General features: G+C 41.6%; 1 protein-coding gene across 1 annotated transcript in view; it reads right to left on the bottom strand.

Moving 5' to 3' along the window:
* Window positions 1–4,416: 4,416 nt before the first annotated feature.
* LOC122648597 (external alternative NAD(P)H-ubiquinone oxidoreductase B2, mitochondrial-like) overlaps window positions 4,417–23,700 on the bottom strand; it is a 61,598-nt gene continuing 42,314 nt past the window's right edge. Inside the window, exons 9-10 of the mRNA XM_043841811.1 lie at window positions 4,680–4,799; window positions 4,417–4,585 (exon numbers count right to left, since the gene is read on the bottom strand). Of these exons, the coding sequence (XP_043697746.1) occupies window positions 4,498–4,585; window positions 4,680–4,799 (208 nt within the window). The 3' untranslated portion in view covers window positions 4,417–4,497. The remainder of the gene's footprint in view (window positions 4,586–4,679; window positions 4,800–23,700) is intronic.

Genomic DNA, 23,700 nt, shown 5'->3' with positions numbered 1-23,700 from the left:
GCTGAGCTTGAAGATTTGGCCCCCTACTGAATGTAGATTTTGGCCTTGTCTGGGTTGGGTTTGGGTTTTGGCCTTTTGTAACCTTCTCTAACCTTCTATAACACTATTTTTAAGTCCTTTACACTATCTTGAATCCTCCTCTTAAAGCTTGGTTAACTCTCCTTGTTTGACATCAATCCAAGGCACAGGTGAGTTGGGGGTTGGTTGTTTTCTTATGTTTTCTATATGTTTGAATGCTATATGTATATACTCTCCCTACATGCACAATGAATGACATAAATTCTAATTTTTATTTAGAAACTTAATCACCTATTGCTAGTTCTAAGTGTTATTCATGTTAATTACATCTTGTTAGTATTATACATGAAATAGTATTATTAAATTCATATGCTTTAGAATGTTATTTTCTTTTAGATTGTTTCTGTTAAGAATGGTTGGTTATGGATTCTTGTACTGTGGATAATTACTATGATTGGCTTATGCATTGATATATGCATGTGAGACACTATGTCTTTGAGTGGACATGTATATGGAACATGGTGCACTCTTGGATATACTGTGTTATCATTTAGAATACATGGTTAGATTGAAAACCCCAAGCTATAACCCTTACTAGTAGGGGTTTAGGTGTTGGGTAATCAAGCACTAGATGGTTGGAGTAAAGGATACACCAGGATCGAGTATGCTGATTATCGGGGTTTGCCCAAAGGTTTGGTACAAGGTGCCAAGCATGGAGGTGGGCTCCTTACGGTATTGGCTGAGGGGGTATGGCGGCGATAAAAAGAAGTGACCCGAGATGCTTCCCGATGTTAGTACTATAGCTTGAGCTTAGTGACTTGGTGCTTGTTAGGTGGATTAATGAAAATAGAAATGTATATGCATCATGTGATTGATATTTATATTTAATAATATATGTTTCATGCATCATTTGAATATTGTGTTTTCCCTCTCATTGGGCTCAGTAGAGCCCACACTCGTGGAAAACCCCTTTAGATGTTTGTGCAGGTAATGGATCACCCGAATACGAGTACATGAATGATGGTGGTGAAGAGTTTCGCAGATCAAGAACCCAAGGAACATGATGGGTGTTGCATCTGTGACCTGTATGCCCTTTCGTAGGCGGGCCTAATGGATTAGGCTAGATCTTTAGTTCTTTTTGTGTTTATAGAACCATGTATATAATCTTTTGGGGTACCTTAAATACTTGTATATATTATGGTGTTAAGATCATAACTACAAACTATATGTAAATATTAATATCATATGGTTCCCCAACGAGTTCTTTTGGTAAATTACTGCCTTTACTTGCTTCCGCTATTTGATTATTTATGATGGTGTGTGCTTGGGTAAGAGTGCTGCATTATGATCTTGGTACTCTTGAGTGCCAAATAGCCACTCTTCATGCTATGCCTTGACAGTTCAAGCGGGGTGTGACAATCATCCATATATGGCTCGGAGCACCGGTTCTGAGTTAGTTTTGAGCCTTTGGGCAAGCCAGCTCTTCATCATCATTACCCTCTGACTATGAGTATGAGGGTCAATCACACATTGAGTCAGGTTTTGCGAAAAACATCTTTTGGTCCCAACCCCCAGCCATACACGTCGTTGTTGGTTTGGGTTCCATGGGCACAATTTAGTAGTGGTGGCTCTCGACCGAGTTCCTTACGTTTTAAAGATATATACCATAGGTTAGGGTACCTCTAGTACCCTGATGATTCGGTTTATAGGGCTGTTGTGGACGACTTCGAGTGTTACTTCCAACATACTATGTTATGGCCAACCTTTGTGATTCTATCAGAGTAGAGCTTGATTCAACAACAACAACAACAACATGGTCGTTACAATGATCCGGCCCGACACTCGTTTCAGTACTAGCTACTCTCAAATGGTAGGAGTTGTTACGCACTCACACTTGTATTTGTTTAAGATATGTCTCTTTCCAAGTTTCTAACAATTAATTATTAACAAACCGTCGAACCATCACCATGTATGAATTATGATTATGAAATATGAATATGATGCTTAATGCTTAAATGGCTTATGGTTTGATGTATTAATTACAAATGCTTATTTAAGTTATTTTACACCTCTACTTTAATTATATGAGTTCTAAATATTGTGTAAAATAGTCTAGGGTAGACCTCACGTACATCGTAAACTACCAACGTAGGGCCTGAAGTTAAAGCACCATTTTGGGTTTGAATTTGTAAAAAACTAATGTTTCTATTGTGTTTAGAAGGCCTAAAATAGGGTGGATGTCCAGTTTCAGGACCTATATTGGCCATATGGCCACCTAAACCCACCATCGAGTTGAGATGGGAAAAAATGCATCATCTCGCTGAGATCTCGATATATCTCAGTTTCGTGGCCTGACGAAACAAGGGTGAAACCGAGACCTAAACCCTTGCCATCAAGTCATACCCCCTTTCCAAAATTTTTTATTCCAAAATTTCTTACACAAGTAATTGTAGTGCCAAAAATGGTCGTCAAAACCGTGCCAAGACCAACAATTCATTTCAAAAGCATAGAAAAATGTACCCTTAGTACTATACAGGTTTTGCCCTATTTTTGTTCCAAAAAATGGAAAAATGACACGTTATAATACAGAGCCTATATCACTAACTCCAAATTATTCCATATTTGATTATTAAAGTTTACTTTATTTTGTATCCAAATCCTTTTGGCTTTTACTAGAAAAAAAAACCATTTGGTTTGAAAAATAAAATAAAAATCACATGTAACATATATTATTATTAAATATAATAAAAATTTTAAATAGTTCCAAAGGAAAACTGACCCCGAGCGATGACGCAGGGGGTGGAGAACACATTTGTTCCAAGCCTAGACACTACCCAAGCAAAGGCAGTTTGCTCTTTTTTTGTTGCTAGCACAACAGTTTGATTCCTGCATGAGGGTTGACACACGCCATAACCAAGCAAGGGATGAGCCCAACTGACAGTAAGCTGATCATAGAGTACTCTCTCCCGGTGGTCGAGCTGATCGACAAGCACCGTTATGCATTAACATGCTTTAATGAGTTAGCACGCATAGCAAGAAAATGTATGCACCCTGACAAAATCAAGGTAACGGTAGTCTATGATCAGCCGTTTCTTGGTTGCATGGGCTATATCTTTGTGGTTAGTAGAAAACAGCCATTGGACTAAATGTTTTTGTAAAATTGAGATTATATCATTTCCTTCCTTATCAAAGAGGGGCCCTGCTCTATGTTAAACAACCCTTGTACTATTTTTAAGGACGATCAAGTTGGAACTAGAAAATGGAATGATAAATTGGCAATTTATTAATTTATCAAGTTGTCAAAAAGTCAAGATTTCTATCACATGAGCATTCGAAGCATGACAAAGAGCACAACCGCTCAAAACAAGGGATAACCCTCTTTATGGAGATGACTAGTCTCTTTTTCAATGAGAAGCCACTTACTTTTTAAGACAAAGTTTTCCTCCACCCATAGACGATGGTTCACCCACCATTTTAAAGCTCACAAACCCCTCCTAGTATTTTTGTATGCTCTAAAATACCCTCCTGATACCCCATTCCCGCCCCTTGATGAATAGGATCCAATTCACTGTGAGTGGAGGAAAACTCAATCCTACTTGTTATACATGTAATAATAATTACTAAGTTTTCTTTTTTAAATTTGAAATTTTTTACTTCCCTTCCTTTTAATTTGCCTTACCTAAGAGACTAAGATGAACATTCATTCATCCACCACTAACATCACAATATTCCGACATATATCCAAAATACCCTTTTCATTATTTTAATTTTAATAGTTCCATCCAACCATCAATTTTATTTTTGGATCTGAATCCAACCATCAATTGAAGCCATGAAGATATTAAATATAGCTGACAAAACATAATAATTGGGTTCCTCAGTCTTCTGGAGTATTCCGTGAAAAGCTCAAGTCTTTCTAGTTTCAAACAATAATTGACCCTGTAAAATTCCAATTGAGAAATAATGTCTTGTGGCATCACCTTGTCACGTCTGATTTCTAAAGGCCAGCGTGCTCGTTCCCTACATCTTCTGCTATAAAGAAGAAAGATACGGACGGTAAGATCAGGGATACAAACAAAACTAATATCACAAAATCTGGTTGTTAGCTATTAAACTCCACATATGATTATCTATTTCTCTTTTATGAGATCCGATTCTCTATATCAACAATCACAATTGTGTGTCCTATTTGACCATTGAAACGACTCTAATGGAAGATAAAACACAAGCAAGTTTGTGTTTCCTCTTAAAGCCAAAAGTCCTGTGCAATGTCTAATATTTGATTCCAGATTTTGGTAATTTTTTTGTTGTTTTGGTAGATTCTCTCTCCATGATACAGTTTTCCGTGTTAATTTAACAGTCTTCCACCCGTAAAGGAATCCATCAAATACCACAGTAGCAGAAGCAAGTTACAGGAAACATATGTGTAGAGCAAAGTATGAACTGGGAAACAGTCTACAAGCATTCAAAGTTTGTGCCTCAGATGCGACTCGAGTCCCTCCCAAAAATGAATCGCCTCGTCCAGTCAGATATGACCAAAAACCTTGTGCGCCAACTGACTTGTTTGCTGAATTAGGGAAGATAAAAATATCAGAGATTAATTATCTGCTAAGCATCCAAGCACATTCGAGCAAAGAAAAGCAAAGAAGCCATGATATTACCTGGCGTACACAGAATACCAAAGCCACTGGCTGCTGTGACCTATTGAAACCCAATCTCCAGGCAATTGAGCTGCCGTTTGTTCTCCTCCCAAGGGTGCAAATTGCCCCAAATGCTTATACCTGCAGAGGAAAGCATCAGAAAATCAATCGACCGATGTAACAAGAAAACTCAATTTCTTCATACAATCATCAATTCAGCTAGCTGGAAAAGTCTAATCCTCACTAATATTACATGGGTCTTGTCATTATTTATGTTGGGAGTTATAGTAGAGCTATAATCCCACATCCGTTTGTTCAGGTCCTTGGTGCCTTCGTATACTTGATGAGCCATCCACCTAATGCCTTGAGGTTTGGGTTGGATCTTCCAACAATTTATGCGTGCAAATGTTTCACTAATTGATACCAAACTATTGAGATAAAAAGCAATGGTAATGCTATCATAACCCTAGTAGAAATCTTCAATTTTGGTAACATAAAATCAGTTAACATTCAGCATATAAAACCCACAACAATGAGAAAATGGGCTAGCAGAAAACTCATGCAACTTTAAAAATCAGACCTGATGCGACTGCAGGCAAGTGTTAAAATAGGTAAGTGATAACAGAAGGCACACTCAATACATCAAACTTCTAAAACGCCAGATTGTCTACAGTTACAAGTCCTAAAGGGAATTAAGTGTGTACTAGACCATTCACAGCCCAATTGGAGATGCCCAGTATTTTCTGTTTTTTGTCTTCCATTCACATACCGCTAAAAACCCAAACTGCAGACCCCCATCCGAATTACTGTAACACCCCCCCCCCCCCCAACACACATTAAATGTCTTAAATACCCCCCCTTTTTTTAACAGGTTTCCCTCAATAATTGGGTTCCCTCCAATGTCAGAAACTACAAACGGGCATCGGAGGGAACCCTCCCCCATAATAATTTAATCAACAAATCTCTTTCTGAATAAAGCCTCTTTTCAGCCCCGACTTCCCTTTGTCCCAAATTCTCTGCCCCATTACCACACCACCACAACCAACATACCCTACACTTGCTATTGCCCCTGGGGATGGCAATGGGAAGCACAAACTGGTGTCCCTCCTTGACCTGTGCCCATTTTTAGGTTTTAGTATAACCCAGTAAGGGTTATGGTTCCTGTCATAAAAAGCATAGCTACTGACAAAACAAGTAAAAAGGAAAGATATAATAACTTGAAAAATTTGAACCAAAAAAAAAAAAAAAAAGCCAAAAAGGAAATGGATAAAGGCAGTTAGGAAATACCCAGGAACTAATGATGTAACTGAATATCTGGACCCCACTAGAATGGAATAGCAAACTATGATTAACACCACTGACTGCAATTAATTAGACAGACTTTGTTAAGTTTGAATAACTTAATGCAGTCCAAAAAAAAAAAATGAAAAAGATTAGAAGAATAAATATAGGAGTCTCGCTTTACTGAAGTAGGCATTAGAGTATCAGTAAAACTGATTGTCAAATCCGGATGGAAATGCAAACAAGCATATCTTGAGAAAACTTCTGTTTAATTATCAACTTCTTTAAACCAATCAATGTCCTCCATACCTGCAGATAAAAAATAATCACAGGCCGACGTGTGTGTGTGTATATATACTCAGTGCACAAGGCTTCCACCACTGCAGGGTCCGGGGAGGGTCATAATGTACACAGCCTTACCCCTGCTTTCGCAGAGAGGCTATTTCCAGACTCGAACCTGTGACGACTTGGTCACAATGGACCAACCTTTACCGTTGAACCAAGGCCCGCCCTCTAATCACAAACCAACGTACTGCTGATAATTAAAAAAATACAAAATCCATGGGTCAAGCCAACAACCTGCCAGTAGTTTGATCATAACTTTCCAAAGATATGGTAAAGCAAACAAATTTATTCCAGCCATAGGGTAGATATTTTTTTGTCTTACACATGTCCTGATCATATATTAAATGTATTTGTTAGCAACACAAGAATTGAGAGAATGGCTTGAGTGAGTTGTGACTCTCCTCAGTCCCTTTATATAGATTTCATTAATTAGGACAGAATTACAAGTATACCCTCCATAGCCGACTATGATAGCTAAGGAGAGAAATAAAGAAACAAAATAACAAAGGAAATGCCCAAAGTACCCTTATCAGATTACATAACTTAACACTCCCCCTCAAGTTGGTACATATATATCATGCATGCCCAACTTGACTAAACTAGGATGAAACAAATTTTCACTTAGCACTTTGATGAAGACATAAGCAAGTTGATCTCCTGACTTCACAAAGGGTAAACAGATCTGCCCAGTTTCTAACTTTTCCTTGATAAAGTATGTGTCAATCTCCACATGCTTAGTACGATCATGTTGCACTGGATTATGAGCAATGCTAATAGCTGCTTTGTTGTCACAGTGCAACATCATTGGATGATGAACAGAACCACCAATATCCTGGAACAAACTCTGAAGCCATAATAGTTCACATATACCCTGGGCCATGGCGCGGAATTCTGCTTCAGCTCTGGACCTAGCCACCACATTTTTCTTTTTACTTCGCCATGTGACAAGGTTACTTCCGACAAAGGTACAATAGCCTGAAGTGGACTTTCTGTCAGGATTACCACCCCAGTCAGCATCTGTGTAAGCCTCAATACAGAGATGATCATGTGGAGATAAGAGAATCCCCTTCCCTGGAGCTGACTTCAAGTAGTGGAGAATACGAAGAACAGCAGCCATATGGGTGGAGTATTGATGATGCATGAACTGACTGACCAAACTAACAGCAAATGCAATGTCTAGTCTCGTGTGGGAGAGATAGATAAGTTTTCCCACTAATGAGAGGCTCACGTCACCGAGAAGCCGTAATGATGTAACTGAAAGTAAGTCTAGATTTCATTGCAAAGTAAGTCTAGAACATATTTCCTTACCATGTTAGCAACACTGAAAGTAAGTCTAGATTTCATTGCAAAGTAAGTCTAGCTTCGGGTTGCTCACATCACCGAGAAGCCGTAATGATGTAACTTCCAAAGACTGGTTTGTTAGGATGTCACATTCAGAGGAAGTCTCTCGCCTAATGATGAAATATAATATTAGTAGTAGCCTCCAAAGGGATGTCACATGGGTGACATCCCAACAAACCAGTCTCTGAAAGTAAGTCTAGAACATATTTCCTTTGGGAGAGGAAGATGCCTTTGGGAGAACGGGTAACTTCAATCCCAAGAAAGTACTTGAGCTGTCCTCGGTCCTTGATTTCAAATTCTCAGCCCAAGAATGTCTTTAGGTGAGAGATTTCCTCTGCATCATTGCCAGTCACCACTATGTCATCGACATAGACTATGAGAAGAGTAACCTTATCTCCATTCCGCTTGATGAACAAGGTGTGATCAGCATTGCTCTGTTTGTATCCTATAGAGATCATTGCTTTATGGAACCTGCCAAACCAAGCCCGAGGAGACTGTTTCAGCCCATATAATGCCCTCTTCAGTCTGCAAACCTTCCCACAAGTCTTGTCACAAGAAAAACTTGGAGGGACTTCCATATAGACTTCCTCCTCCAGTTCTCCATGAAGGAATGCATTTTTCACATCCAATTATAGCAAATCCTAGCCAAGATTGACAGCATATGATAGCAAAACCCGAACGGTGTTCAACTTTGCCACTGAGGCAAATGTCTCTTGATAATCAATGCCATAGGTCTGGGTAAAGCCCTTGGCCACCAGCCTGGCCTTATATTTGTCCACTGTTCCATCAGGCTTCTACTTGACAATAAACACCCATTTACAACCCACTATTTTCTTGCCCGAAGGAAGAGCCACTAGCTCCCATGTCTCATTTTTTGATAAGGTTGTCATCTCTTCCAACATGGCTGTCTTCCACTTTGGATCCGCAATTGCCTCCTGTCATTTTTTAGGAATAGAAACAGAGGAAAGAGAGGACACAAATGCATAATAGGAAGGAGACAAAGCATCTTAGGAAACAAAATTGGTGATAGGATGTTGGGTGCAAGATCTAACGCCCTTACGGGTAGCAATAGGTAAATCAAGAGAGGGATTCTTACCAGGCAACGTAGAAGAATCTGGATCCGGACCAGGTTCTGATGGTTGGAGAAGTGGTACAATAGTGGTGATCTCAACTTGCTCTTTGTTTTTTCGGTTGAAGACTTGATCCACAGGAATTTGACTCACAGGTCTTCGTGTCCCCTGAATAGGAGGCATACTAGAGACTGGAGCTTCTGGAGAAGGAGGAGACTCCCCCTGAGTAGGAGCTGGTAGAAGATCAGGCACATCTTCAAACACTAGATCATGCTCCACCTGAAGAGGTGGCTGAGGATAGTATGCCAAGGATTCATGGAAGACAATGTCCATGGTAACAAATGTACGCCGAGAAGGAGGATGATAACATTTGTATCATTTCTGGGTGGCGGAGTAGCCTAAAAAAATACACCGGATGCTCCGAGGATAAAGCTTACCATGAAGGTGATGATTGCAAGCATAGCAAACACAACCAAAGATTATTGGGGTGACCACAAAGGAGAAGGAACCTTGAAGAAGGTCAACAGGAGTATGCCCATAAAGGACAAGAGTAGGCATACGGTGAATGAGGTAACCAGCAGTGAGTATAGCATCACTCCAATATTGAGGAGGAACCTGCCGTGCAAACATAATAGCTCGAGCCACTTCCAAAAGGTGTCGATTTTTCCTTTCAACAACTCTATTCTGGGCGGGGATGTCTACACAGCTAGTCTGATGAATGATGCCACGTTCAGCCAAATAGGTTTGGAATTGACCGTCCATGTATTCTCTGCCATTATCACTCTGCAGAATTTTTAATTTGGCATTGAATTGGATCTGAATTATACAATGTAATAGCTGAAAACATCGAAAAACTTCATTTTTGTGCTGCATCATATACACCCAAGTGGTTCGAGTAAAGCAGTCAATGAAGGAAACAAACCATCTATAGCCAGAAATAGAAACACAATGGGTAGGGCCCCACACATCAGTATGAACTAAAGCAAAAGGAAAAGTACTTCTTTGATTGATTGGAGAATAAGTAGAAAGAGTCTGCTTAGCCAAGACATAGGCTTCACATAAGAACTCATCCTTGTTACAATCTATAATTGAGGAAACACAAAGCTAAAGTTCTCAGAGGAGAGTGACCAAGCCGACAATGCCATAGATGGAGATCCGAAGAAGTTGCTGAGTGTAACTGATGAGCCGAAGAAGAAACTGATGGCAGATAAGTCTGACCTGTGTCGAGTATGTAGAGACCACCATGTACCTTACCACCCCCAATCCCGTGGCCTTTCTCCAGATCCTATATGACACAATGAGAAGGAAAGAAGGTTATTTTGTAGTTCAAATCTTTGGTCAGACTACTAATGGAGAGAAGATTAGTAGGGAAGGAAGTAATAGGCAAAACAGAATTTAAGGTAATGGTAGGAGAGCAGTAAAGGGAACCCTTTCCATGAATGGGAGAAAGGGAACCATTCGCCGCTCGAACAGTATCTCTACCAGAACAAGGAAAATAATGATGAAATATCTGAGGCAAAGTAAGAACCAGAAGAGGCAGGTGATGCAGGTGTCGTGGAAGGTGCAGCGGAAGATGGCTGGAGCATGTGACGGAGGGCAAGTAGCTCATCCTGAGTAAAACCAGTGTCAGCAGAGGGGACCGTAGCAGTAGGAACAGTAGCTTCAGTCAGATTGGCCTCCGGTTTGAGCTTCCCCCGACCACGTTTTGCCTCGAAATCAGCAGGCTTCCCATGTAACTTCCAACACTGAGCCTTGGTGTGATAGGGCCTGTAGCAATGCTCACACTTGACAGGCTCTTTGGAGGCAACATTACCACTGTCAGTAGTGGCAATAGGAGCAGGGCCTGCAGTAGTCTGTAGGGCAGACCTAGCAACAGTAGGGGCTTGTAACATTGCAGCCCAACGAGTTTCCTCTGTATGAATCATGGCAAAGGACTGCTCCAGTGTAGGAAAGGGGAGACTGGTTCAGCACTTGCATTCTAATAGGGTCATACTCCACATTCAGACTGGCCAAGAAGTCGTCCACACAGATATTGTCGACATGTTTACGGTAGGTAGCATCATCAGTAGGTGTAGAAGGCTAATAAGCGGAGTAATGATCTAATTGCTGCCACAAGCTCTTGAGTGTAGCATAGTGTAGAGATAGACAACTCATTCTGAGTGAGTTCATTAGCCTTCTTGCGAATCTCATACACTTCAGCAACATTCCAAACACGCCCATAAGTTTCCTTGTTAGCACTCTAGATCTGATGAGCTGTCTCCAGAAGCATGAAATTGTCAGACAGATCTAGGTGTATAAATTGCAATAGGTAAGACATCAACATGGCGTCATTGGACAGCCACTTCTCTTGCGGAGAACCAGTTTCAGCCGGCATGGGGTTAGTCCCAAGGATATGGCTAGACAGCCCTCGACCAGCAATGGTCAAATAGGTGGTTCAAGACCACTTGAGAGTGTTGGAACCATCAATCTTGATTGGAGCTGAAAAAGGAAGGACCGTCCGGGGCTGCCCATCTTGCCAAGAGGTTGCAGAAGATGAGTCTGAACCAGTCATGATGAGTCAATGAAATGCTCCAATACAAGAGCGTAATTGCTGAAAAAAGGAAAAGCAATAACTCCAAGAAATCTCCATGAAAGAGGCTGAAAAACTTGATCGAGTACTCTTCAATAATGATGGAAGAAGTCCGCAAAATTTCACACCAATTGGAGAAGGTGAACTAGAATAGGTAATTCATCAAACACTTGGTAAGCATCCTTGTAGGCTGAATTCCATAGCTGAGATGTGAGATGCCTTAAAAGGGTGAACAACCAATGACAGAAACTGAAGTCGAGGGAAGCTTGTGAGGGAAGTAAATAGCTCCAAAAGAAGGAAGCACCAATAGGCAGCCCAGCAGTCCAAACCCAGAAATCGATAAGAAGCAGTTTGTGAACAAAAAACTGAAAAAAAATGTCGATTAGAAGTTAGGATCTGCAAAGAAGGGATGGGAAAGGTTGATGGTTGCTGGTTAGTGTTGCAAGGGAAGCTCCAATCAAGGGAAGATCATCCTACAGCAGGTATCAAGGCTGAATCTTCAAAACTTAGAAAAACTTCAAAACCGCAAGGCGAAGAGGGAAGAAGGGGAAAACGATGGAGGGAAGGAGGTGGGTTTTTGGCCTTAGATCAGAATAGGGTTTTTAGAGTCCTGCTTTGATACCATGTTAGCAACACCGGAATTGAGAGAATGGCTTGAGTGAGTTGTGACTCTCCTCAGTTCCTCTATATAGATTTCATTAATTAGGACAGAATTACAAGTATACCCTCCATAGCCGACTATGATAGCTAGTTGAGAGAAATAAAGATATAAAATAACAAAGGAATGCCCAAAGTACCCTTATTGGGTTACATAACAATATTTATATAGGGAAAAGGTTCTGATCCGCCAATGGAGGCTTTGCAAGCACCCTCTCTCTTCTTCACATGAAATGACCTCACTGCACTCCTATATACGAAACCATTCCATCGCACCTTGTTGGTGTGCTCCATTATGCTGCTTGTTCAGAGAACCCTCTCCCATTTATATGTACACAATAGATGATCAACAAGAAAAGGGGTAGAACAAAAATGGTGGGCAGAAGCAGTGAGAAAATACAGGGATGGCCTTGAGTTAACAATTAACATGACTCTATACAGAGTTGAATGGAAAAACAGGATTCATGCAGCCAACCCTATTTAATTGGGACAAGGATTACTTCAGTTGAGCTGAGTATTTGCCAGAAATACATTGTGCATAAATACATTAATGATATGCAAATGCTGAATTTTCACTTTGTGTCTCTAGGAATGAAATTAACTAGGGTATTAACAACTAAAAATCTAAGTTCACCAGAAAGTTTCTGTTAACAGATTTAGAATTAGAGTAAGGATTGGATGATTAATGATCACCCCAAGCTCTTTATTTATATCATTGAAAATAGAGGACAGAATTACAAATAAGCAATGTGAGACTAAAACCCACATAATAGAAACATAATAGAAAAAGGAACGTGTCCAGAATACCCCTGCGGTTCTAACATTCCCCCTCAAGTTGGACCAAATATGTCAATCATGCCCAACTTGACTAGATTAGGATGGAACAACTTCCCAGATAATCCCTTGGTGAAAATATCAGCAACCTGATCAGTAGACTTCACAAAGGGAATACAAAACAACTCTTCTTCTAACTTCTCCTTAATGAAATGCCTGTCCACTTCAACATGCTTGGTACGATCTTGCAGTACTGAGTTGTGTGCAATGCTGATTGCAGCTTTGTTGTTGCAGTACAACATCATAGGAAAATGAACAGGAACACCAAGGCCTTGTAGCAAGCCTTTCAGCCAAAGTAGCTCACAAATGTCCTATGCCATAGCATGAAACTCTGCTTCAGCACTAGAACGAGACACCACATTCTGCTTCTTGCTACGTCAGGTTACAAGATTGCCTCCTACAAAAGAACAATACCCAGAGATAGACTTCCGATCTGCAGAACCAGCCCAGTCAGCATCAGTATATGCCTCTATCCGTAGGGTGACCATGAGGAGACAAAAGAATGCCTTTTCCAGGAGCCGACTTCAAGTAGCGAAGAATCCAAAGAACAACCTCCATATGAGAAGAATAGGGATCATGCATGAACTGACTCACAGTACTCACAGCAACAACAATATCTGGACGTGTGTGAGATAAATCAGCTTCCCCACTAGTCTTTGGTACCGGCCTTTATCAACAGGTTCACCCTCCTTTTCTTTGAGACGGACAGTAGCCTCCATAGGAGTATCTGAAAGGTGACACCCTAACAAACCAGTTTCAGCCAACAAGTCTAGGACATACTTCCTTTGGGAGAGAAAGATGCCTTTGGAAGATCTGACAACCTCAATCCCAAGAAAGTACCGTAACTTCCTGTTAGCTATATGGCCAGAATACCGTGGGGGTATTCTGGTCCTCTTTCTTTTGTTATTTTATTTATTTCGTACATGTGGTTTAGTCCCACATTGCTAATGTACAATTGTTTCATTCTTCATTATGATTATAAATAAAGATGTGCTTGGGATGACTAAATCATCTAAGCATTCATTCTCTAATCCTATTCTGTTAACATGGTATCAAAGCAAAATTCGAATTAGGGACCCCCCCTTCTCTTCCTTTCTCGATTTCAGCCTCCTCCCCTCTCATTCGAAAGTTTTTTTTCTTCTCCTTTCCCCTTGTTCTTCATTCACCCCTATTAGGGCAACATTGATGAGGTGATCAATAGATCCAGTGGCTGCCCTCCATTACCTCATTCTATGATCAAATTATTTGATCGATAGGGACAATTTCAGCTCCAGTTGCAGCCTCCGATATTTGAAGATTCTGTTTTTTTGTGGACTGCTCTCACTCCCTTCCAAGGAAGCAATCTACATCATTGAAGACTCAAGAACTGCAGCAGTATTTACTATTCTGGATCAGTTCCTATCTCCACCAAGTTTGAAGACATCCTAGATCGATTATTCTTCCACCAAATCAGGGTTTTTTCGAAACCCTGAGCATTATTGATCTAGGGTTTGCAGGTTCTTGTTGCGGCTGATATTTGGCAGAGTGATTCAGCATTACTAGAGCACCACTCGATCCTAGTTTCAGCTCCATCAGCTGTGATTTTGCTCTTGTTCTTCCCTACATCGATCTCATCAATTTCAAGGTTTTTTCCAAAACCCTGTAAAAATCGATCTAAGGGATTTACTTGGCTACTGTTGCTGATTTTTGGAGGCCATTGTTCTACCACTACCAGTAGGCTCTCCTCCAATTTTCAGCCCTTAACTTGGAGGATTTCTTGGGTTTTTCTTCACAACAGCCCCCTTCTGCAATTTGGGCTTCTCTACTGTCTTCATGGGTGACTCTGTAGATTCGACTGCTACTTCTGTTGGTGATGGAACCAGCAAGCCAGATTATCACACTTTTTCTCCAAATCCAATCAAGTTGGATGGCAGTAATTATTTGCTTTGGTCTAGGTCTGCATCCTTTACCATTGCTGGCCGTGGCCTTACGGGTCATATTAGGGGCACTACTGTTATGCCCACTGAGGTTGGAGCTGCTCAAGACAAGTGGCTTGCCAACAATGGAGTTCTTATATCCTACCTAATTGGTTCTATGACTACAGATCTGCAACACAATTTTGTTCTCCTTAACATAGCCTCGGAAATTTGGGCTGCTTGCAAGGAAACTTATGGATAGGTTGGCAATGATGCCCAGGTTTATGAACTCAGGAAGAAGGTCCTTCACACTACTCAGGGGGAGTTGACAGTCTCCAAGTACTATGCTACTTTGCGCAGCCTTTGGCAGCAACTGGACCACTTTTCTGACTTTCACCCAAGTACAGCTGCTGATATTACTTCTTACAAACAACATATGGATAAGATCAGAGTCTATGATTTTTTAGCAGGTTGGAATGTCGAGTATGATCAGATTCGGGTTCAGGTGTTGGGTCACAAGCCATTTCCCACATTTGAACAGTCCTATGCCCTGGTCTCCTCTGAAGAAAACCGTAAGGCTACCATGTTGCACCCTCCTATTACTGACAGATCAGCACTCCAGGCTGCTGCCCCTGCCACTCCTGCACCTAGTGGTACTGCTTCTCTTGGTGATTCTACTACTGGGTCTGTTGTTTGTGAGTACTGTCACAAACCTTACCACACCAAGGAGAAGTGCTAGAAATTTCATGGGAAACCGGCTGACTTTGAAGCTAAAAGGGCGGCCAAGACCAAGACAAAGACTAAGACCAAGGCCCATCAGACTGAGACTGTTACTGCGGCCCCTGCTACTGACCCTGGTCTATCCCAGGATGATCTACAAGCACTCCTTCGTATGCTGAGGTCTTCCGCTGCTGCCTCCTCTACTACATCAGCTACTGCCAATTCTTCTGCTACTTCAGGTTCCTACTTTGCCCGGTCAGGTATTCCATTTGGGGGTCATTGTGCTTCTGTAGCTTCACATCCTTGGATCATAGATTCTGGGGCTACAGATCATATGACCGGTTCCTCTGGTTTGTTTCATAGATATTCTCCCACTTCTGGGAAAGACAAGGTCAAGGTAACTGATGGTTCCCTTTCTTCTATTTCTGGAAAAGGAATCATCAACTGCACTTCCTCTCTTCCATTAACTTCTGTTTTGCATATTCCTAATTTTACTACTAACCTTCTTTCCATTAGTAGTATTACTCGTGATCTTAACTACAAAGTCACTTTCTTTCCTTCTCATTGTGTGTTTCAGGATCTGGACTCTGGGAGGACGATTGGATTGGGTAAAGTGCAAGGTGGGCTGTACCTGCTTGATGATGGTCGCTTCTCTCCACCACCATTGCCTTCTCCACTACACCAGAACTCCATGGTCTCTTCTGAACTCTACCAGTGGCACTCTAGGTTAGGTCACCCCCCTTTAGGAATTTTAGCACATTTATTTCCTAGTTTGGTCACCCTTCGTACTAAGGATGACTTTTTTTGTGAGGTGTGTGTTCTGGCCAAACAGAAACGTTCAAATTATCCTATTTTAAATAAAAGGAGTTCTTCTTGCTTTCAATTAGTGCACTCTGATGTTTGGGGCCCTAATCGTAAACCCTCTATTTCTGGTCATCGGTGGTTTGTCTCTTTCATTGATTGTCATTCTAGGAACACATGGGTGTATCTTTTGCACACAAAAAATCAGGTTTTTTCATGTTTTCAGCACTTTCATAAAATGGTCCAAACTCAGTTCCAGGCTACTCTCAAATATTGAGAAGTGATAATGGGACAGAGTATACAGAATCACAATTTCAAAAATATTTGGCTGACCATGGAATCATTCATCAAACTAGTTGTATTGATACCCCTGTCCAGAATGGTGTGGCAGAAAGGAAAAACCGCCACTTGTTAGAAATGGCTAGAGCTTTGATGTTTGCGAAAAATGTCCCGTCTCAATATTGAGGGGATGCGGTTCTTACGGCGGCCTATCTCATCAATAGGCTGCCCTTTAGGGTACTTAACTCCCGTAGCCCCTTTGATATTTTGATTGGTAATTCCTCCTTTATTGTGCCTCCCAAGGTGTTTGGTTGTGTATGTTATGCTAGAGATACCAAATCTCCAGGCAAACTTGAACCTCGGGGGCTCCGTTGTATTTTCTTGGGTTATTCTCTAACCTAGAAAGGCTATAAATGCTACCATCCCCCTTCCCGCCGTACCGTGGTTAGTATGGATGTTATTTTCCATGAGTCCATTTCTTATTATTCTTCGCCACCTCTTCAGGGGGAGAGTGCTGGTAAAGATGTGGCTTTCGAAATTCCTTTACCTGAGGTGCCTCTGGCTGCTGCCCAGCCATCTTTACCACCCTCGGCTGCTGTCTAGCCCCCTTTACCACCCACGGCTGCTGCCCAGCCCTTTTTGGATGCTTCCCATACTACTTTGGAGATTGCCCAACAACCTTGGGCTGTTCCTCCCTCACCTAATGGGAATCCTTTACAGGGGGAGATCATATAAAATAGTGTTGTTAATATTCCCATTCAAGGGGAGCTGACTCCAGTCCAGAGAACTATTGGTGAATTTCAGAAGAGAATTGACAACTCCAACATGATCACCTATACAAGGGGCAGATCCACCAGAGGGTAGTTGCATCCCACTGTAGTACCAGTACCCATCCAATTGCCAGCTCCAGACACAGATCCTACATCTCCTGGTAATCCATCTCCTTCCGACCTACCTATTGCACTTCGCAAAGGTACTAGGACTTGCACTTTACATCTCATATCTCAATTTGTTTCTTATAACTCTCTTTCTCCCTCTTTTCGTGCATTTGTATCTTTTCTTTCCTCTATCTCGATTCCTAGAAATTGGCAGGAAGCATCTACAGATGGAAAGTGGAAGGCAACAATGTTGGAAGAAATGAGAGCACTACACAAAAATAATACGTGGGATCTTGTCGCTCTTCCTCCAGGGAAAAAACCAGTGTGATGTAGATGGGTCTTCGTGGTTAAACAAAAAGTTGATGGCTCGGTGGATAGGTATAAGGCACGTTTGGTTGCAAAGGGGTTTACTCAGACTTATGGAGTTGACTATCAGGAGACCTTTGCACCAGTGGCAAAGCTCAACACTGTCAGGATGTTATTATCTTGTGTTGCGAATCTTGGGTGGGATCTTCAGCAGTTAGATGTCAAAAATGCCTTCCTCCATGGAGAGCTTGAGGAGGAGGAATATATGGACATTCTACCAGGTTTTTCTAATGACAGGACTAAGGGCAGGGTTTGTAAATTGAAGCGTGCCCTTTATGGTTTGAAGCAGTCACCTAGGGCCTGGTTTGGCAGATTTCATAAGGCTATGATTTCAGCATGTTATAAGCAGAGCAATGCTGATCACACTTTGTTTATCAGACGGATTGGTACCAAGGTTACTCTTCTCATAGTCTATGTGGATGATATTGTGGTTATGGGTAATGATGATGCTGCAATCAGGGATTTGAAAATTCTTCTTGGTCGTGAGTTTGAGGTCAAAGATCTTGGTCCCCTAAAATATTTTCTAGGGATAGAAGTTGCTCGATCTTCAAAGGGCATCTTTCTTTCTCAAAGAAAATATGTCCTTGATCTATTGACTGAGACAGAGCTACTTGGTTGTCATCCTTCAGATACTCCTATGGAAGCTACTACAAAACTTAGGGAGAAAGAGGGTGAGCCTATTGACAAGGGTGCTTATCAGCGGTTAGCGGGCAAACTAATCTACCTTTCTCACACACGCCCTGACATTGCAGTTGCTGTAAGTTTGGTGAGTCAGTTCATTCATGATCCCTATTCCTCTCATATGGATGCAGTCCGTCGTATTTTGAGGTATTTGAAGTCTGCTCCGGGAAAGGGAATCCTTCTATCTCCCAATGGTCACTTGAAGATTGAAGCCTATACTGATGGCGATTGGGCTGGTTCTCCTAACAGGAAATCTATCTCTGGCTACTGTTCCTTTGTGGGTGGGAACCTTGTCACATGGTGTAGCAAAAAGCAGAATGTTGTGGCAAGGTCTAGTGCTGAAACCGAGTTCCGCGCAATGGCACAAGGAATTTGTGAACTTCTGTGGCTTAGAGGATTATTGCAGGATATTGGTGTTGTTGTCCATCTTCCTATGATGCTTTATTGTCACAATAAAGCCGCCATTAGCATTGCTCATAACCCTGTCCAGCATGATCGAACTAAACACGTGGAGGTTGACCGTCATTTCATCAAGGAGAAGCTTGAAGCCGGCCTCATTTGTGTTCCCTTTATGAAGTCCACTGATCAACTGGCTGATGTGTTCACTAAGGGGCTGAGTAGCAAGCTATTTCATCCTATCTTAGTTAAGTTGGGCACGCATGATATATATGCACCAACTTGAGGGGGAGTGTTAGCTATATGGCCAGAATACCGTGGGGGTATTCTGGTCCTCTTTCTTTTGTTATTTTATTTATTTCGTACATGTGGTTTAGTCCCACATTGCTAATGTACAATTGTTTCATTCTTCATTATGATTATAAATAAAGATGTGCTTGGGATGACTAAATCATCTAAGCATTCATTCTCTAATCCTATTCTGTTAACACTTCCCTAGACTTTAATCTCAAACTCCTGCCCAAGAAACTTCTTCAACCGGCTGATCTCATCACCATCGTTGCCAGTAACTACAATATCATCCACATAGACTATAAGAGCAGTGAGTTTTTCACCAACCCTCTTTATAAAGAAAGTCTGATCAGCATTACTCTGCTTATAGCCCACAAAAATCATAGCCTTGTGAAACCAACCAAACCATGCTCGAGGTGACTGCTTCAGCCTATAAAGTGCTCGCTTCAACTTGCACACTTTACCTTGATTACTGTCAGAAGAAAGCCTTGGTGGAATATCCATGTACACCTCCTTACCAAGCTCTCCATTTAAGAAGACATGTAAACCCGAACTGTATTCAACTTTGCAACAGGGACAAAGGTCTCTTGGTAGTCAATCCCATATGTCTGAGTGAAGCCCTTTGCAACCAAATGTGCCTTATATCGATCCATAGTCCCATCAACCTTCTGTTTGACCACAAATACCCACTTACATCCCATTGGTTTTTTCCCTGGAAGGACTACAAGATCCCAAGTATTATTCCTTTTTAAAGCACTCATTTCTTCCAACATAGCTGCCTTCCACTTTCCATCTGTAAAAGCTTCCTGCTAATTTCTACGAATAGAAACAGAAGAAAGAAAGGACACAAATGCACGAAAAAACGGTGAAAGAGAACTATAAGAAACAAAACGAGAAATTGGATGCAGGGTGCAAGTTCTATTACCTTTGCGATGAGCAATAGGTAGGTCGGAAGGAGAGGTATCACTAGGAGGAGAAGGAGCTGGATCTTGAACCAACAACTGGATAGGGATCGGTGCCACAGTGGATTGTTGTGGCCCCTTTTTGGAACATCTCTTTGTGTAGGTGATGGTATTAGATTTGTCAATCCTCTTCTGAAAGTCACTGATGGTTCTCTGGACCGGAGTCAACTCCCCCTGACTAGGAATATTACCATCATTATTTCCTACAAGCTCCCCCTGTAAAGGAACCCCTTCAAATGAGGGGGCAGCAGCCAAAGGAGATGGGGGCAGCAGCTATAGGAGAAACTTCAAGGGGAGGAAACATAAACACATCTTCACTAGAACTAGAACTCTCCTCCTGAAGATGTGGGGATTGATAATAGGGAAGACTCTCATGAGAAACAACATCCATACTGACCAGAGTACGAAGGGAAGGGGGGTGGCAACACTGAAAGTAACCCAAAAAGAAACACAACAATCCACAAGGGTCAAGTTTGCCAGGAGATTTCGTGTCCTTGGTATAGCACACATAACCAACCACCTTGAGAGGAACCACAAAGGTGGAATTCCCATGTAAAGTGTCAGCCGGACTGCGGGAGTCGAGAACACGGGAAGGCAACCGATTAATGGGATAGGTTGCAGTGAGAGTAGCATCCCCCCAATATTGGGAGGGAACACGGCGCGAAAACATCAACGCCCTAGCCATTTCCAACAAGTGTCGGTTCTTCCTTTCAGCCACACCATTTTGGGCTGAGGTATCAATACAACTAGTCTGATGAATAATACTATGATCAGCAAAATACTTCTGAAATGGAGTTTCCCGATACTCGGTGCCATTATCACTTCTCAAAACCTTGAGATTAGCCTGGAACTGAGTTTGAACCATTTTATAAAAATGCTGAAAACAGGAAAAAACTTGACTTTTGGTGTGCCTAAGATAAACCTATGTGTGTCTGGAATGACAATGGATAAAAGAAACAAACCAACGATGACCGGAAAGGGAAGTCTTACGACTAGGACCCCAAACATCAGAATGTACCAATTGAAAAAGTGAAGAACTCCTTTTATTTGAAATGGAATAAATTAAATGTGTCTGTTTGGCCAGAACACAAGCCTCACAAAAAAAATTGGTCTTATCACATTTTTTGACCGAAGTAGGAAATAAAGATGCTAAAATCCCCAATGGAGGATGACCCAATCTAGAGTGCCACTGGTAAATTTTAGAAGAGACTACGGAGTTCTGATGTGGAGATGGTAATGGGGGTGGAATGAGACGGCCATCATCATGTAGATACAAGCCACCATGCACTTTACCCAATCCAATCGTCTTCCTAGAGACTAGATCCTGAAAAACACAATGTGAGGAAAAAAAGATTACTTTGCAGTTAAGGTCACGAGTAATACTACTAATAGAAAGAAGGTTAGTAGTAAAATTAGGAATATGCAAAACATAAGACAAAGAAAGAGAGGAAGTGCAGTTGATGATTCCTTTTCCAGAGATGGAAGAAAGGGAACCATCAGCTACTTTGACTTTGTCTTTCCTAGAAGTGGGAGAATAACGATGAAATAAACTAGAGGACCCAGTCATGTGATCTGTAGCTCCAGAATCAATGATCTAAAGATGGGAAGCTACAGAAGTACAATAACCACCAAATGAAATACCTGACCGAACAAAGTTTGAACCTGAAGGAGAAGATGAATTGGCAGTAGCTGATGTAGTAGAGGCAACAGCAGTGGAAGACTTGAGCACACATAGGAATGCCTGTAGATCCTCCTGAGATAGGCCAGTGTCAGTAGTAGGGGTTGTAGCAACAGACTCAAAGTGATTGGCCTTTTTGTTTGGTTTCTTCTTGGCAGCTCGTTTGGCTTCAAAGTCAGCTAGTTTCCCTTGAAGTTTCCAACATTTATCCTTGGTGTGGTAGGGCTTATTACAACGCTAATAAGTGACAATGCCCTTGGTAGAACCACCACCAGTAGGGGAGGAACCAGCAGTCGGTGGAATAGCCGTGGAAGCAGTCTGGAGAGTAGATCTCTCAGTAGGTGGAGGATGGAGCATGGCAGCCCTACGGTTCTCTTCAGAGGAGACCAAAGCATAGGATTGTTCAAGTGTGGGAAAAGGAGAGTGGCCTAACACTTGAACTCTAATCTGATCATAATCCACATTTAATCCAGCCAAGAAGTCATAGACCCATACTTATCAACATGCTTCTTGTAAGAGGTAATATCACCAGGAGTAGAAGGACGGTAATCAGAAAAATGATCCACCTGTTGCCAAAGGCTGCGAAGAGTAGCATAGTACTTGGAGACAGTCAATTCCCCCTGAGTGGTATGAAGGACTTTCTTCCAGAGTTCATATACCTGGGCATCATTGCCAAGCTGTTCGTATGTTTCCTTGCAAGCAGACCATATCTGGGCAGCATTATCAAGAAAAAGAAATCCATCCACAAGGTCTGATTGCATGGAGCCAATCGGATAAGACATGAGAATACCATTATTGGAGATCCACCTGATCAGAGAAGAGCCAGCTTCAATTGGCATGATAGTAATGCCATCAATATGGCCAGTAAGCCCACGGCCAGCAATGGCAAAGTAGGCAGAGCGAGACCATATCAGGTAATTGCTCCCATCCAGTTTGATAGGATTAGGAAGATCACGCGTGTCATTCCTACTGTACCCATTTTCAATAGAAGTACCAGTAGAGACTTCAGAGTCACCCATAAGTATAGCAGAGAAACCCAAATCGCAGAGAGGGGCTGTTGTGAAGAGAACCCCAACAAATACTTCAAGAGAATGGCCAGAAATTGGTGGAGAGACCTTTGGTATGATAATAATATCTCCAAAAATCAGCAGCAACAGAGGCTCAAATCCCTGAGATCGATTTTTTTAGGGTTTTGAAAAAAACCTTGATTGTGGTGAGATCGATGTAGGGAGAGAAGCCAGCAAAAAAACACTAGATTGAGCTGAAACTTGGCTCGAGTGTAGGTCTAGAAGGGCCTGAGCACTCCTCCAAATATCAGCACCAATAGAGGACAGCAGCTCCTAGATTGATATTTGTCAGGGTTTTGAAAAAAAACCCTGTTTTTGGAGAAGTTGATCTAAGAGGTCTTCAAGGCATATCTGAGATAGGAACTTATTCAACAAAGGAGCCTGCTGCAGTTCTTGATCTTCAATAAGGGAGATTGGTTCCTTATACTTGAGGTGTAATCAATCCAAATATGTGAAGCTTCAAATATCGCAGTCAGGGTGTTGTAGATATCGAACAGATTTATTTAACCATGGGATGAAGTGAGAAAGGGCAGCCGCTGGATCTATGGATCACCTCATCAGTGCTGCCCTATTGGAGAATAGAAAACAAAAGAAGAAAAGAAAGAAAAGAAAGAAAAGAAGAGGAGATCGTGAGAGAGAGAGAGAGAGAGAGAAGAGAAAGAAGAAGCTGAAATTAGAAGGTAGGGGACCCTAATTAAAAACCTGCTCTGATGCCATGTTAACAGATTTAGAATTAGAGTAAGGCTTGGATGATTAATGATCACCCCAAGCTCTTTATTTATATCATTGAAAATAGAGGCCAGAATTACAAATAAGCAATGTGGGACTAAAACCCACATAATAGAAATAAGAAAGTGTCCAGAATACCCCTATGGTTCTAACAGTTTCAGACCTGCAAACTTTACTTTTAATTTTTATCCGAAGTTGAATA

Source organism: Telopea speciosissima, chromosome 1, assembly GCF_018873765.1.
Source record: "Telopea speciosissima isolate NSW1024214 ecotype Mountain lineage chromosome 1, Tspe_v1, whole genome shotgun sequence".
NCBI classification, from domain to species: domain Eukaryota; kingdom Viridiplantae; phylum Streptophyta; class Magnoliopsida; order Proteales; family Proteaceae; genus Telopea; species Telopea speciosissima.
Note: the sequence above shows the minus strand (reverse complement) of the source record. Positions and strands in the feature narration are given on the sequence as shown.